Source organism: Procambarus clarkii, chromosome 32 (assembly GCF_040958095.1).
Source record: "Procambarus clarkii isolate CNS0578487 chromosome 32, FALCON_Pclarkii_2.0, whole genome shotgun sequence".
NCBI classification, from domain to species: Eukaryota; Metazoa; Arthropoda; class Malacostraca; order Decapoda; family Cambaridae; genus Procambarus; species Procambarus clarkii.
Window position 1 is genome coordinate 31,076,320 of NC_091181.1, and position 12,319 is coordinate 31,088,638.

Here is a 12,319-nt window from a genome sequence, read left to right on the forward strand (position 1 = left end):
GAATGATGGGTAAGCAAAGGAAAAATACAATTTACCCTGAATAATAATAATATTAATAACTTCTAAATATTGTGCATATAATTGCCTTATACAGGTACAGTACTTGCAGAGAAAATCAGATTCTGAACTATAAGGTCATATATATATCATGATTTTATTGCTTAACTGTTAATTGGTTATTTTCTTGTTCAAGTAAATAGGGAAATATACAAAATAATTATCCTCACTTCACCAGATATACTGTACTTTCTTGGTAAGAGTTGAAGCAGAAGTAACGAATTAAAAACCAAAATAGATTACAGCAAGAGGATAATTTGTTATATATCTAATACATTATTATGATGGTCAAAGTGTGCATAAAGTATATACTGACAGTGATGTAAATAAGCATCATGTTAAAATTAGACTTGATTTGCAAAATAACGTTTCACCTACAACAGTCTATTCGAGTCTTAACAGATATACTAAGCTGGTGCTTATAAAGGGCAAAGGGAAGAAGGGGGTTAGGCCAGAGATGTAAGGGATTGTTACAATTTATATATATTTTAAGTAGTAATATAGCAAGAGAGGTATTAGCAATGTTATTGTACTGGCGTTTTCACTTACTTTCAATATAGAGGATGAAACCTGTTATTAGGAAAAGAACTAGAAGTGAAAAAATTGTGGTGATTGCAAAGATGATCCCACAGCTACACTGGTGGCATTTAGGGCGTGGTCTGACAGGGCGGTAATTGTCAAGTGCGGTAAATGTTGGTGGGGGGTTGATGGATGAGCATGTTGATGCGCTTTCCTCCTGCTGAAATACAAATATTCATTACTTGTATGCTTTTCATTCTAGTCATAATGCTTACACTAGTATGTATGTATGTATTGCACTTTTTATTTTCATACTATGCAAATTATAATTACTGGCAGCAATGCTAAGAATTAAAATTATGCATTGTCACATTTTACATTTTAATTAGACTGATTAACTCCTGATAATGTATCTTTTGAGGGTCATAAAATACCCAGCTACCAGTAATCAAACATTTAACACAGAATCTCTTCACATACAGTATTTAGAGTTTTAATATTAAATTTACTGTACTTCCATTGAGAGAGACGTGACAAAGTGGCACATTTTTTAGGGGTGTGGGTTATTATATAGAATCTCAATATCAGTATTATATAGAATCTTATTAACCCTTCAGTGATATAAATGGCATATAGAGTACAGAAGACTGCATCATGATTTTGAAATGGTATTGAAGCAAAAACTAGGGTTAAAAATGCAGGAGTATTTAATAAATCTGAGGTGGCATTGAAACAAAACCAGCATATAAAGACCACACAAGTGCCCTCCCAGGGTGAAAGGGTTAGTTTCTCCGTGTCAGCTTGTTATTCACATGCCGGGTTACTTTTTACAACACCTGATAATTTCACATAACCATTTTGTATCTAATATTACAACTAAGCTATATTTTGTGATCCCCATAACTGTGGGGAGGGCAACACTCATCATACTTTAATTCTCCCTAGTTCAAAATTTGGTAAACACTTTGCATTGACTACTAGCTCAAAGTGGGTATAAGGGATGAGACTGAAAACCATGGAAGACATATGTTGCTTAAAAGCTTATTTAAAGATACAAGGCAGATGCTGCATGGTTCAATGAAAAGGTCAAGAGGTTATTCAGAAGAAAAGGGCTGCATGGAAAATATTGTGCAGAAAGACGTGCATGTTCTCGTGAGCTCGAGAGAGTGAGAGCGAGTGTACGAATATATGAATGAATTTAACTCGGAATATAATATTTGTAAAATGATTATGAGGAAAATGGTTAGGGATGAAAAAGGTAAAGGCTGATGATTTTTGGAGAAAGTGGAGTGAGTACAATTTAAGACATTTAAAGTACAGTATGTTAAAGATTAAAGATAGTTATGATAGGGAAATAGGGTAGTTATATAGAGTAAAGAACCACACACAGTGGTTACTATGTCTTACCTTCCACTGACACTCTTTACATGGTTGTGAATCATACACGCAGCCTTTGTGTGAACACCAGAGTGAAGCTCGAGGAATGTGCCAGTAGTTGTCATAGAGTGTGCCCGCTTCTAGCTCCTTTCTCTCATTGCCACTGGTGTGCCTGGACCCAAAGCTCTGTGGCAGCTCGGGTGATGGTGGCTGGAGTATCAGTCTTGGATCGTATTGTCTACTTTCTGCACGAATCTTTGGCCGGACCATGTATCTAGATTCAGGCTTCCGGGAGGTTCTTGGCGATGCCGAGCGTATTGTGTAGGAAGTGTCATACTCTGGGTATTCGGAGGGGTGGGAACCTAACATAAAGTTAGGTTCGTATCTTGAGGCTTCGGGGGTAGGTGTTCTGCGAGCATAGTGTAGTCTTCCGCTGTGGCTTCTGCTAGTGTTTATGACGCTCAGACGGTTGTTGTGTGTGGGTGCGGTGTCGCGTAGCATATATTTAGTGGAGCCACCTGAACCTGAGCTCATTGTGGCACCACCAATTGTGAAGCTAGTTGAACCAGCCTGTAAGAGAAAGATAAAGAATTTAATTGACAATAAAAAACTAGTTTAAATTTAAGTTTTTAAGATGGGCACCAAACTAAGTGTTTTACTTAATGGACACAAGTGTATCAAAATCAGGTGAATAAATATTACATATTCTTCCTTTTATTGGGATGCATGTATGTGCATATATGTATGCATGATGTATGTTTTATATGTGTATATATATATATATATATATATATATATATATATATATATATATATATATATATATATATATATATATATATATATATATATATATATATATACACACACACAAATGTACACACATTCTCACAAACAAATGAGATACATGAGGAATTTTCTTCAGTACAGCCCTATTGGAATGCCACCTTTTCTATTGTGCAGGGATTGCCTGCTGAGACGACTTAAAAGACCCAAACATGGGAGACAGACCTGGACAGGTATTGCCTTAGGTCTGTCTCCCATATGTCCCCCCCCCACATCCATCAGTATCCATCTATCTGTCCATTTTTTCATCCATCCATTGATATATTGATTTATATATTGATTTATATATCCATCCACCTACTCATCTTTCTATCCATCTATCTATCCTCTATCCATCCATCTGTCCATCTACCTATTTGTCTCTATCCATGCACCTGTACATCCTTCTATACATATTCATCTATTTATCCGTCTTTCCATCCATCACTATCCATCTACTGGCTTTCTCTGTCTGTCTCTGTCTCTCATAAAAATACAACTGTCTAATGTGTAGGTGGTTGCCAGAGAGTGGAGCTTAGCTCACTCTACATATAACCTGTTACGGGCTATTCATGCCCATGCCACCTCTTGGGTGGCTTAAATTCTGAAATTCTAAAAAAAAAAAAGAAAAGAATAGCCCTTATGCTGATAAAGGACCGGGCCGCGGGGACACTAAAAAGCCCCGAAATCATCTCAAGATAACCTCAAGATAACCCCGACCAGCCTATGTTCATCCCGTACCCCAGACTATGCTCCGTCAATTTGGGTGAGGCCCCAACCGTGTGGCCTCCAACCTCGAACAGACAGACAGACAGACATTCTCCCTTTATAGTATAAATACATAGCAGCTGCGTAGCGAGATCTTGCGTTCTTTGTATGCCGTGTTTCTTCTCGTAGCCAAACTGGTCAAACAACCTTCAAGACCTCGTTGTTGCACTACATTGCTCTACCTGAAATATTTTTGGTAGCTGAAGGACACTTGTGCGTCCTTGCTCTCACTATTCTGTATTGCATCTGAGGACTGCATTGTATTCTTAGTTTTGTGGCTCAGAAATAATTCGTAGGTACTTCACTTTAGACTCCTTGGGCGGCATGGTGCTCCGGACCCAGCCTCTACCACCTGCTCTGGTGACCTTGTTGGCAGCCTTGGTCATGTAGCTTATATCATCCCAAGACCAGTTTTTTTCTTTCGTCCCTTTTTTGTATGTTTGTATGGAGGCTAATTTATACATGTCGTCAGCGGTCGGGTGGAGCGGCGCCAGTTGAGGGGACACCCATGTATTCACCTCCCTCTCTAATTAATCCTCCATAATACTCTAATTGCAAAATAATACGTAGTCTTATTTATTACTCTGTAATCTGTTCATAAAGTTGGATTCGCCAGAATTACTTGTGATATAGAGCCCTCGCCTTTGCCCTTCAGCAGTTTCTTAATTATGATTTTAGCTGTGAATGGCACTGGACTGTGAATGTTGATGAATATATCTAGTATATATATGAGTATATAGTATATATATGAGTATATAGTATATATATGTGAGAACTTATCTAGTTCATCAGTACAGTAACTTGCGTAACTTGCGAGCTGCCTCGTATGGGCCAATAGGCCTTCTGCAGTTACCTTTGTTCTTATGTAACTGAGCCCATCATGTGGCTGTGTAAGGTTGTCGGCAGGGCGGGCGGGGGTAGGGGGGGGGGTTATAAGAAATGACCTAAATGGTTACGTTAGTTAAGTAGAACTTGTATACTGTATAATGTTCCCTGATTAATGCCAGCCTTGACCAGCTGATATATGCTATAACTCTTCAGCTCAAAATCCAGTTGTAAAAAGTCCTCAGGAAAAACAGGGAGGGGGGGGGGTCATTGACAAGCCGTCGGCTTTCTGTTCCTGAAGAAATAATTAGTAGTTACTTCACTTTAGATTCCTTGGCCGGCATGGTGCTCTGGGCGCTAATGCTAAAAGAAATGTAAGTTTCTTATTAACAATAAATGTCCCTAGCACCAGGTGAGAGTTAGACAATGTTTAAAATGGCAGATATTAATACTAGTCTCCGTGGTGTAGTGGTAAGACACTCGCCTGGCGTTCCGCGAGCGCTTTGTCATGGGTTCGTATCCTGGCCGGGGAGGATTTACTGGGCGTAAATCTTTAACTGTAGCCTCAGTTTAACTTAACAGTAAAATGTGTACTTGGTTGTAAAAACGATTCTTCGCGGCGGGGATCGTATTCCAGGGACCTGCCCGAAACGCTAACAAGAATGTAACAACTCTTGTATTTATATCTCAAATAAAACTAAGAGAGTAGCGTTAAGCGTGACTGGTGGGGACGTCACGGTGCTGGCCTACCACCACCACCGCCCACATTACCACAGACGTCACACACGTCTCCTGCACACTATACAACACACAATGTTCTCTAGTTATGTTCCTTATTTTTGCTTTATTTGAATAGTGATGACGTATCTGGCTCTGGCTTTTGACAGTGCTTCGCCCTGAACAGAAGACGATGAGAACAGAGGAAACTGGAGAAGGCGTACTGGCCCATACAAGACCATATTAATGCCCTGTGATCCAAAAGCTTTAGAAAGAAAACAGCTAAGGTGCCTCGTCCCGGGCACTAGGCACTTCCTGTGTGAAGAAGTTATAACTTTATTTAGAGAGCCTAGAGACGAAGAGTAAGGGGCAGTCATGACTGCGTATACAAAAGGAGAAAACGTTATAGCAAGTGGACTATAAATAGCGGGCTAAACATTGCTACACTATAATAGTGAACCATGTTTACATACTGAACCATGTTTGATTCAGAAAAGCCCTGGGTAAATACTGAGCTTTAACATGGGATTGTTGTTTTATGGAACACGTTACAGGCAACATGATAGACGTTGTTTGTGGTTGGATATAAATAGGAACTGGCTCACGATTTAATCTATCTTTATATTGAGGAATCTGAGTGAGTGAGAAGCGTGTGAGGGCCGAGTGGGGGGTGGTATAGGACCATTGTTGACGGGAAGTGACGGGTTACATGGTGTTGATGTTTTAGAGAACTGGGAACAAAAAGTTCCGAGTAGCACGGGCTATAGTGAGACCGTAGTGGACTAACCTGGCACAGGAGCGGGGCTGTAACTGTGACAGGTTACATTGGTGATTGATGAAGATTATGCCAGCCAAGATATGGCAGGGGCATTAATTATCCCGTAACAGGTTACACGTAGAGTGAGGTAATATTAAGGTATAACACCCGTACGGTGGGTCCAACACTTGCCTGCTGCTTTATACCAAGTATCACCTTCTGGTATGTGAAGGTTAGTCAGTCACCACCATACACACGCCACTTGCGCTCCACACCTGGTACACACCTGCTGTTGTAAACCCATCCAATACACAGTAATGCCACACCTGCTCAAGTACACGCCATGATGAACACTGAACCCTCCTCCCGCACCGCCTTTACGGCAGACTCCGCCCCGCACCCAATCTGTATAACGGGTTCTCGCCTCGGGTTTAGGGATAAACCCCCACCACTGTCTCCCTGTCCTCCCTCCCCGACCAAGGAATGCGTACACTGGCGGCTCTTTCCCGCCTCCCCGTCTACGCAAAGACTTGGACTTTGATTTAGTCTTGATCTACATTCCCACGCTCAGATCTAAAGTATTCTTGCTGTGAGTTGGTCAGTAAGACACCCACACAAGACCCCAAGAACAAGCTCTTGTGTGGGTGGTAACCCTCGTGTCCCCCGCCCCCCTTATCATGCCCCTCGGCTCCCTCTATGCATTTAGGCCTATAGTTGACAGTCGGTCATATATTATGCATCCCATACCAATTCCCAGGGCTGCCGCGGTGGGGGAAAAGAGTTAAAGGCACATAATGGGTTTAGTAACTGAACCCCACAGTCCATTTAGCTGTGAGGTTCACAGTATAAGAATATATAGTAACACAGTGAGGCATTACTGTGCCTCACTGAATATGTGTAGAGGAAGTACAGTACTATATATGTGTAGAGGAAGTAATAAAATGTTGGGAGTCTGTGGCCAAAGGGTTATTGCTTCTCAGTGAATACTCAAGACAGCCAAACCATCAATCACACAGACTATCCCATCTCTCTCCCACCCTTCTTACCGCTACCCTTCCACTCCCACTTAATGCCTTCACATCCCTCCCTGATATTGGAACACAGTAAAGCAACAATCTCACTGGCTACTTTACAACCAAGTGCAGGCATGACCTACTCTAAGCAAACTTTGGATACTTGACTTTTCCCCCTATCGTTTCCTCCCCTTCCTTTTTTTTCCCTTGTCTCCTGCGTTCCTGTGACCACCCCATCTCTGCCCCCCCTTCTCCCCATCCCCCCTTCCCCCATCCCCCGCCCCTTCCCCCAGATCACTGGCCCCGCCCCAGAAGGCCTCTACACCCCCTTCAGTCCCCCCCCCCCCCCCTTCCCCATTGTATCTGACCGTGTCCCCGCGCTCGCGTAAAGATGCCGACTACCGCACTAGGTATTACGGGCTCACCATAGCCCGTGCTACATGGACACTTTGTTCTGAGTAACTAAATCTAAAACAACAACAACAACAGCACCAGGAAACTCCCGTTGTTGCTTCCATTGACACATATTTACATTATATGTATAAGGTGAACGTTTCATTTCTTATACAACTCTGAAACATTAATATTACCACAGATTTTAAATAAAAAAAGGACTTAAGCCGAAATTTGTTGCTGCAAATTTGAAATATGGTTGTATTAAACAAAAATAAACTAGCATCTATAGTCGCCTTAATTTGTTTTAATAATGATTTGTATATAACTGATAGTATAGGCTGCAGGACGGAGTCAAACGCTTGGGCTCTGGTGCCAGCTAAGTCCACTACGGGCTCACCATAGCCCGTGCTACTTGGAACTTGTTCCGAGTAGCTGAATCTATAACAACAACAACATAGGAAGCATATCCCTGCGATGGGCAACTGTCAACATACAGTTTTTCTCATTGTTACGTGTGGCTTGTCTTGGCCAACGAGGGAACACCTTATTCACGTCTAGGACACCGTTTAAATGTCTTGATACTGAAGAAAATGCATATGAAGAGGTAAGGTAATTACGAAGAGAAAGAGCTAAGCCAGTATGCCTATTTAGCATTTGAATGGGATACGAGGACAGTACAGGAGCGGTGCCTATCCACCAGGATGGCAGTTAGGGATGCCACCGCGCCCTGTGGGCATGTGATTGTGCCAGACATGTCAGATGACAAGGACGGGACATTACATTTAGTTGAATACGAGTGCCTACCCCTCGTGTAGGGTGTGGCACCAAGATTAGTGACATAATGGGTGGAGTGATCCTCCAGCAATTACGGGCTATTCATGCCCGTGCCACCTCTTGGGTGGCTTAATCTTTATCAATCAATCCTCCAGCAAGGTGTCGGTGGGCCCACACACTAGTGCCATGCTTAAGCATCAAGTCTGTGTTGTTTCAGATTTAGCTACTAAGAACGAAATGTCCTTGTAGCACGGGCTATGGTGAGCCCGTAAACACCAAGTCTCTCCACTAACCAGATTAATAACCCGGAAGCCTGACCAGAGACGGGGTCGAGTGATTCTGGAAATCCCAGGAACCCGCCAAGGTGTGTCGAGCCTTGTGTGTGTGTGTGTGTGTGTGTGTGTGTGTGTGTGTGTGTGTGTGTGTGTGTGTGTGTGTGTGTGTGTGTGTGTGTGTGTGTGTGTGTGTGTGTGTGTGTGTGTGTGGTGGTGGGGGGGGGGGGGGAGGGTTGATACAGCCCCACACATATGACATGACACATGCAGAGTATTACACATAGAAATCACAATAAGATGATGTATGAAATGAACACATCCACAACGTCTGGGAACATCCAGTTCGTAAGTTCGAACTCTCATCAAGGCTCGTGTGGATTTGTTCATGTCCGACGGTTCCTCAAGTATCTCTTAGAAGGTCACAACCTGGAGACGTTATTATTTACAACACAAGACATCTCTAGAGCGCTACCCTGACATCTCTAGAGCACCTAGCTGACATGTCAAGGCTTGGGTCAAAACTAGACCCTACTGACAACCATTCTTTACAACTTCATGAAACGAGCCTCGTTGCCATTTTCGTAACAAACTTGTATAATGTTGTTTCTAAATTGTTACGTCGTGGCGTAGGGGTTTGTTGATAGTTAAGTCGAGTTGTTGTCCAAGGTAGGTAGGTGTTGTCCTTGGTAGGTTAGGATGAGTGAGTTTGGAGATGGGTTTCTCCAAGAGCATTAACCCATGTGAGGTCACGGGTGCCTGAGCGAGCCCTAATCCTTCATAGGTAGTGGACGCCACGTGGTCCTCACTATGTTGTGTAAACATATCCCGGTAAACCAACTCTACCTTCACGGTAGACTGTATACGACTGGAGCCGGTCGGCCAAGCGGACTTGGACTTGTGATCCTGTGGTCCTGGGTTCGATCCCAGGCGCCGGCGAGAAACAATGGGCAGAGTTTCTTTCATCCTATGCCTCTGTTACCTAGCAGTAAAATAGGTACCTGGGTGTTAGTCAGCTGTCACGGGCTGCTTCCTGGGGGTGGAGGCCTGGTCGAGGACCGGGCCGCGGGGACACTAAAGCCCCGAAATCATCTCAAGATAATCTCAAGATAACTACCTTCCATAACTCTCAAATACAGCATGGGGAAGTTGTATTAAAGTTTACTAATAACAAAATGCTGGTATTATGATAGGTTTGTGTATTGAGGGCGACACCGGTAGCCATTGGTGCGTCCTGGCGCCCGGGGGTCAGTGTTCACTATTCTAATGAACACAATACTATATACGTGTATAATTAATAACTTGTGTAAGGAGGGTGTGTTGAGTGGGGGGAGGCTTGTGTTGTGTTGACGGCATCTACCTTCGCCTGCCAGGGGCCAGATTCACGAAAGCACTTACGCAAGCACTTACGAACGTGTACATCTTTCCTCAATCTTTGGCGGCTTTGATTATATTTATTAAACAGTTTACAAGCTTGAAAACTTCCCATTTAACTGTTGTTATTGTTATGAACATCCTCCTGGTGCTTCGGAGCTCATTAACTGTTTAATAATTGGAAACAAAGCCGCCAAAGATTGAGAAAGATGTACAGGTTCGTAAGTGCTTTCATGAATGTGGTGCCAGGACTGTGTTTCCCCGCCCATGACTCAGGCCGTGTAGTCCAGATGTTAACTGTTTTCCTTCTTGGCAGGTACGTTGTGGGGGTGACCGGGTAGGAGGCCGCCACTGCCCCGCCGTGAGTAGCCATGTTTGTTTTTTTATCCTCATCTTGTCCAGCCTGTAACCCTTTTTTGTTAACCCTTCTTCCCCCTACCCTGGCAATGACCTCTGTCCTCCACGGTCAATGTCCGTCCCGCTCTAGGGACGTTTACCAGCTATCCCTGATTGATGATTTCTACCCTGAAGGTTAAGCTGGCAGTGTACTCACCTATTTGTGTTTGCGAGGGTGGAGCTCTGGCTCTTTGGTCCCGCCTCTCAACCGTCAATCAACTGGTGTACAGATTCCTGAGCCTATTGGGCTCTATCATATCTACATTTGAAACTGTGTATGGAGTCTGCCTCCACCACAACACTACTTAATGCATTCCATTTGTTAACTACCCTGACACTGAAAAAATTCTTTCTAACGTCTCTGTGGTTCATCTGGGTACTAAGTTTCCACCTGTGTCCCCTTGTTCGTGTCCCACCCGCGCTAAAGAGTTTGTCTTTGTCCACCCTGCCAATCCCCATGAGAATTTTTTAGGTTGTTATCATGTCTCCCCTTACTCTTCTGTTTTCCAGGGTTGTGAGGTTCAGCTCCCTTAGCCTTTCCTCGTAACTCATTCCTCTCAGTTCCGGGACTAGTCTGGTGGCATACCTCTGAATCTTCTCTAACTTCGTCGTGTGTTTAACTAGGTTAAGTTAAACACTTAAGTGTGGTTAAGCTGGTGTGGGAAGGTGTTGAGAAGGCTGTGGGAGGTAGACCTCAACGTACCCCCTAGGTCATGAGTCTTCTGTCTCCCACCACTGAGGAAAGCAACCTATCCTACCCTATTGTAGCTGGTGGAAGCGTACCACCGTAGGACGCGGCCCACTGCAGGATTGTAACTTCCACTTGGGGTGCCTGGGAGACCGATCCCTGTGAGTTCCCTCCTCTTTTGCCCCACTCAGCGGTATTTACGTCACTACTGACATATTCTTGATGAAAATCAGCTTCAGGAGTAAGATGGCTTGAAGGAGGAGAGGCAGAGTCGAGCTGCTCTGTTAAGGACATTGTAAGAATCTACAATGATGGCTGGATTGTTGAAGGGAACAATGCAGCCATGATTACAGGTGGTGGAGAGAGGAAGGTATATATGGGGTATGTGCTCACACTGAGGTTGGAAGAGATGCTGCTGTTGTCTCCGGAACTGTCTTGTGTTGTAGTGGTGTGGTGGTGGTGTGGTGATGGTGGAGGGGTGAGCGCCCCAGAGCGCTCCTTCGCGGGCTCCTCCAGTACTACCATGCTGTGAGTGGCTCCTGGTGGCCAGTGGAGGTATACCTTCGTGGCAGCACAAGAGTCAAGGTAACACTGACCGTCACGGAACACGGAGCGACTTATATGCTCCCTCTCAGCAGATGGGTAAATTCCCGCACCAAGAAACCAGGAACATTTGGGAGGGTGAGAGTTGGTGCGTGACGCGGGAGATCGAGGCGGGTCTGGTGACGGCAGCAGCGGGTGGTGGTGGACGGCTGACGGCATACGTAGTGTGAGATGTTAGCCCATACCACTTGGTGGCAGGGTTAAATCAGGGCAAGATAGGCTACAAACGTTTGAAGGCTACGCTGTCGAGAGAAAGGTTAATATAAGGTATGCCGGGGAAGGGCGGTTGTGAAATTGAGCGATACGTATGTAGCTGCTTTGGGTAATACTTTTAACGGGTGAGGTGGTGGGACAATGACATAGATGAGGCAGCATGAGACAGGTGAGTGATGCGTGTACCTGTTGACACGTCACCAGAGGTCAACACCACTGCTCCAAAGTACTTCAATCCCAGTACCAGCGGGTTCCCCAGCGAGGGGAAACCCAGGAGCATGTGGATCTTTAGTATGGGTAGTACAGTCCTGCTGCTTGTCATGTTCATACTGATAGTTCTCGTACAGGATTAGCTAAGGACTTTCCGGATTGATTGATTAAGATTAAGCCATCCAAAAGGTGGCACGGGCATGAATAGCCCGTAAGTGGTGGCCCTTTGGAGCCATTACCAGTATCAAGAGATGATACTGGAGATCTGTGGAGGTGTGACTGCACCCTGCGTGACGGGAGATGTCTCCCGTGAACTTTCGGGATACGATGATTATAGCAGTACTTGTCACGGGATGAGCTAGGGAAGTATGGCGTGGGATGAGCTAGGGACACACAACATAAGACGAGGTCACACAGTACAGTGGGATCTATCTTGAGGTTATCTTGAGATGATTTCGGGGCTTTTAGTGTCCCCGCGGCCCGGTCCTCGACCAGGCCTCCACCCCCAGGAAGCAGCCCGTGACAGCTGACTAAC

General features: G+C 44.4%; 2 protein-coding genes across 7 annotated transcripts in view; one reads left to right on the forward strand and one right to left on the reverse strand.

Moving 5' to 3' along the window:
- Positions 1-12,319, forward strand: part of LOC123759355 (nuclear distribution C, dynein complex regulator) — a 157,929-nt gene that overhangs the window by 18,123 nt on the left and 127,487 nt on the right. The gene's annotated exons all lie outside the window — the stretch shown is intronic.
- LOC123759356 (uncharacterized) overlaps positions 1-12,319 on the reverse strand; it is a 119,962-nt gene that overhangs the window by 4,106 nt on the left and 103,537 nt on the right. For 2 of the 4 annotated variants that reach the window (XM_069335124.1, XM_045744299.2), the window contains exons 3-4: positions 1,984-2,523; positions 607-796 (exon numbers count right to left, since the gene is read on the reverse strand). In XM_069335124.1, coding sequence (XP_069191225.1) covers positions 607-796; positions 1,984-2,523 — 730 coding nt within the window. Of the gene's footprint in view, positions 1-606; positions 797-1,983; positions 2,524-6,131; positions 6,180-11,151; positions 11,784-12,319 lie in introns of those variants that run through there. The other 2 variants (XM_045744296.2, XM_069335125.1) reach the window with 2 other exon arrangements.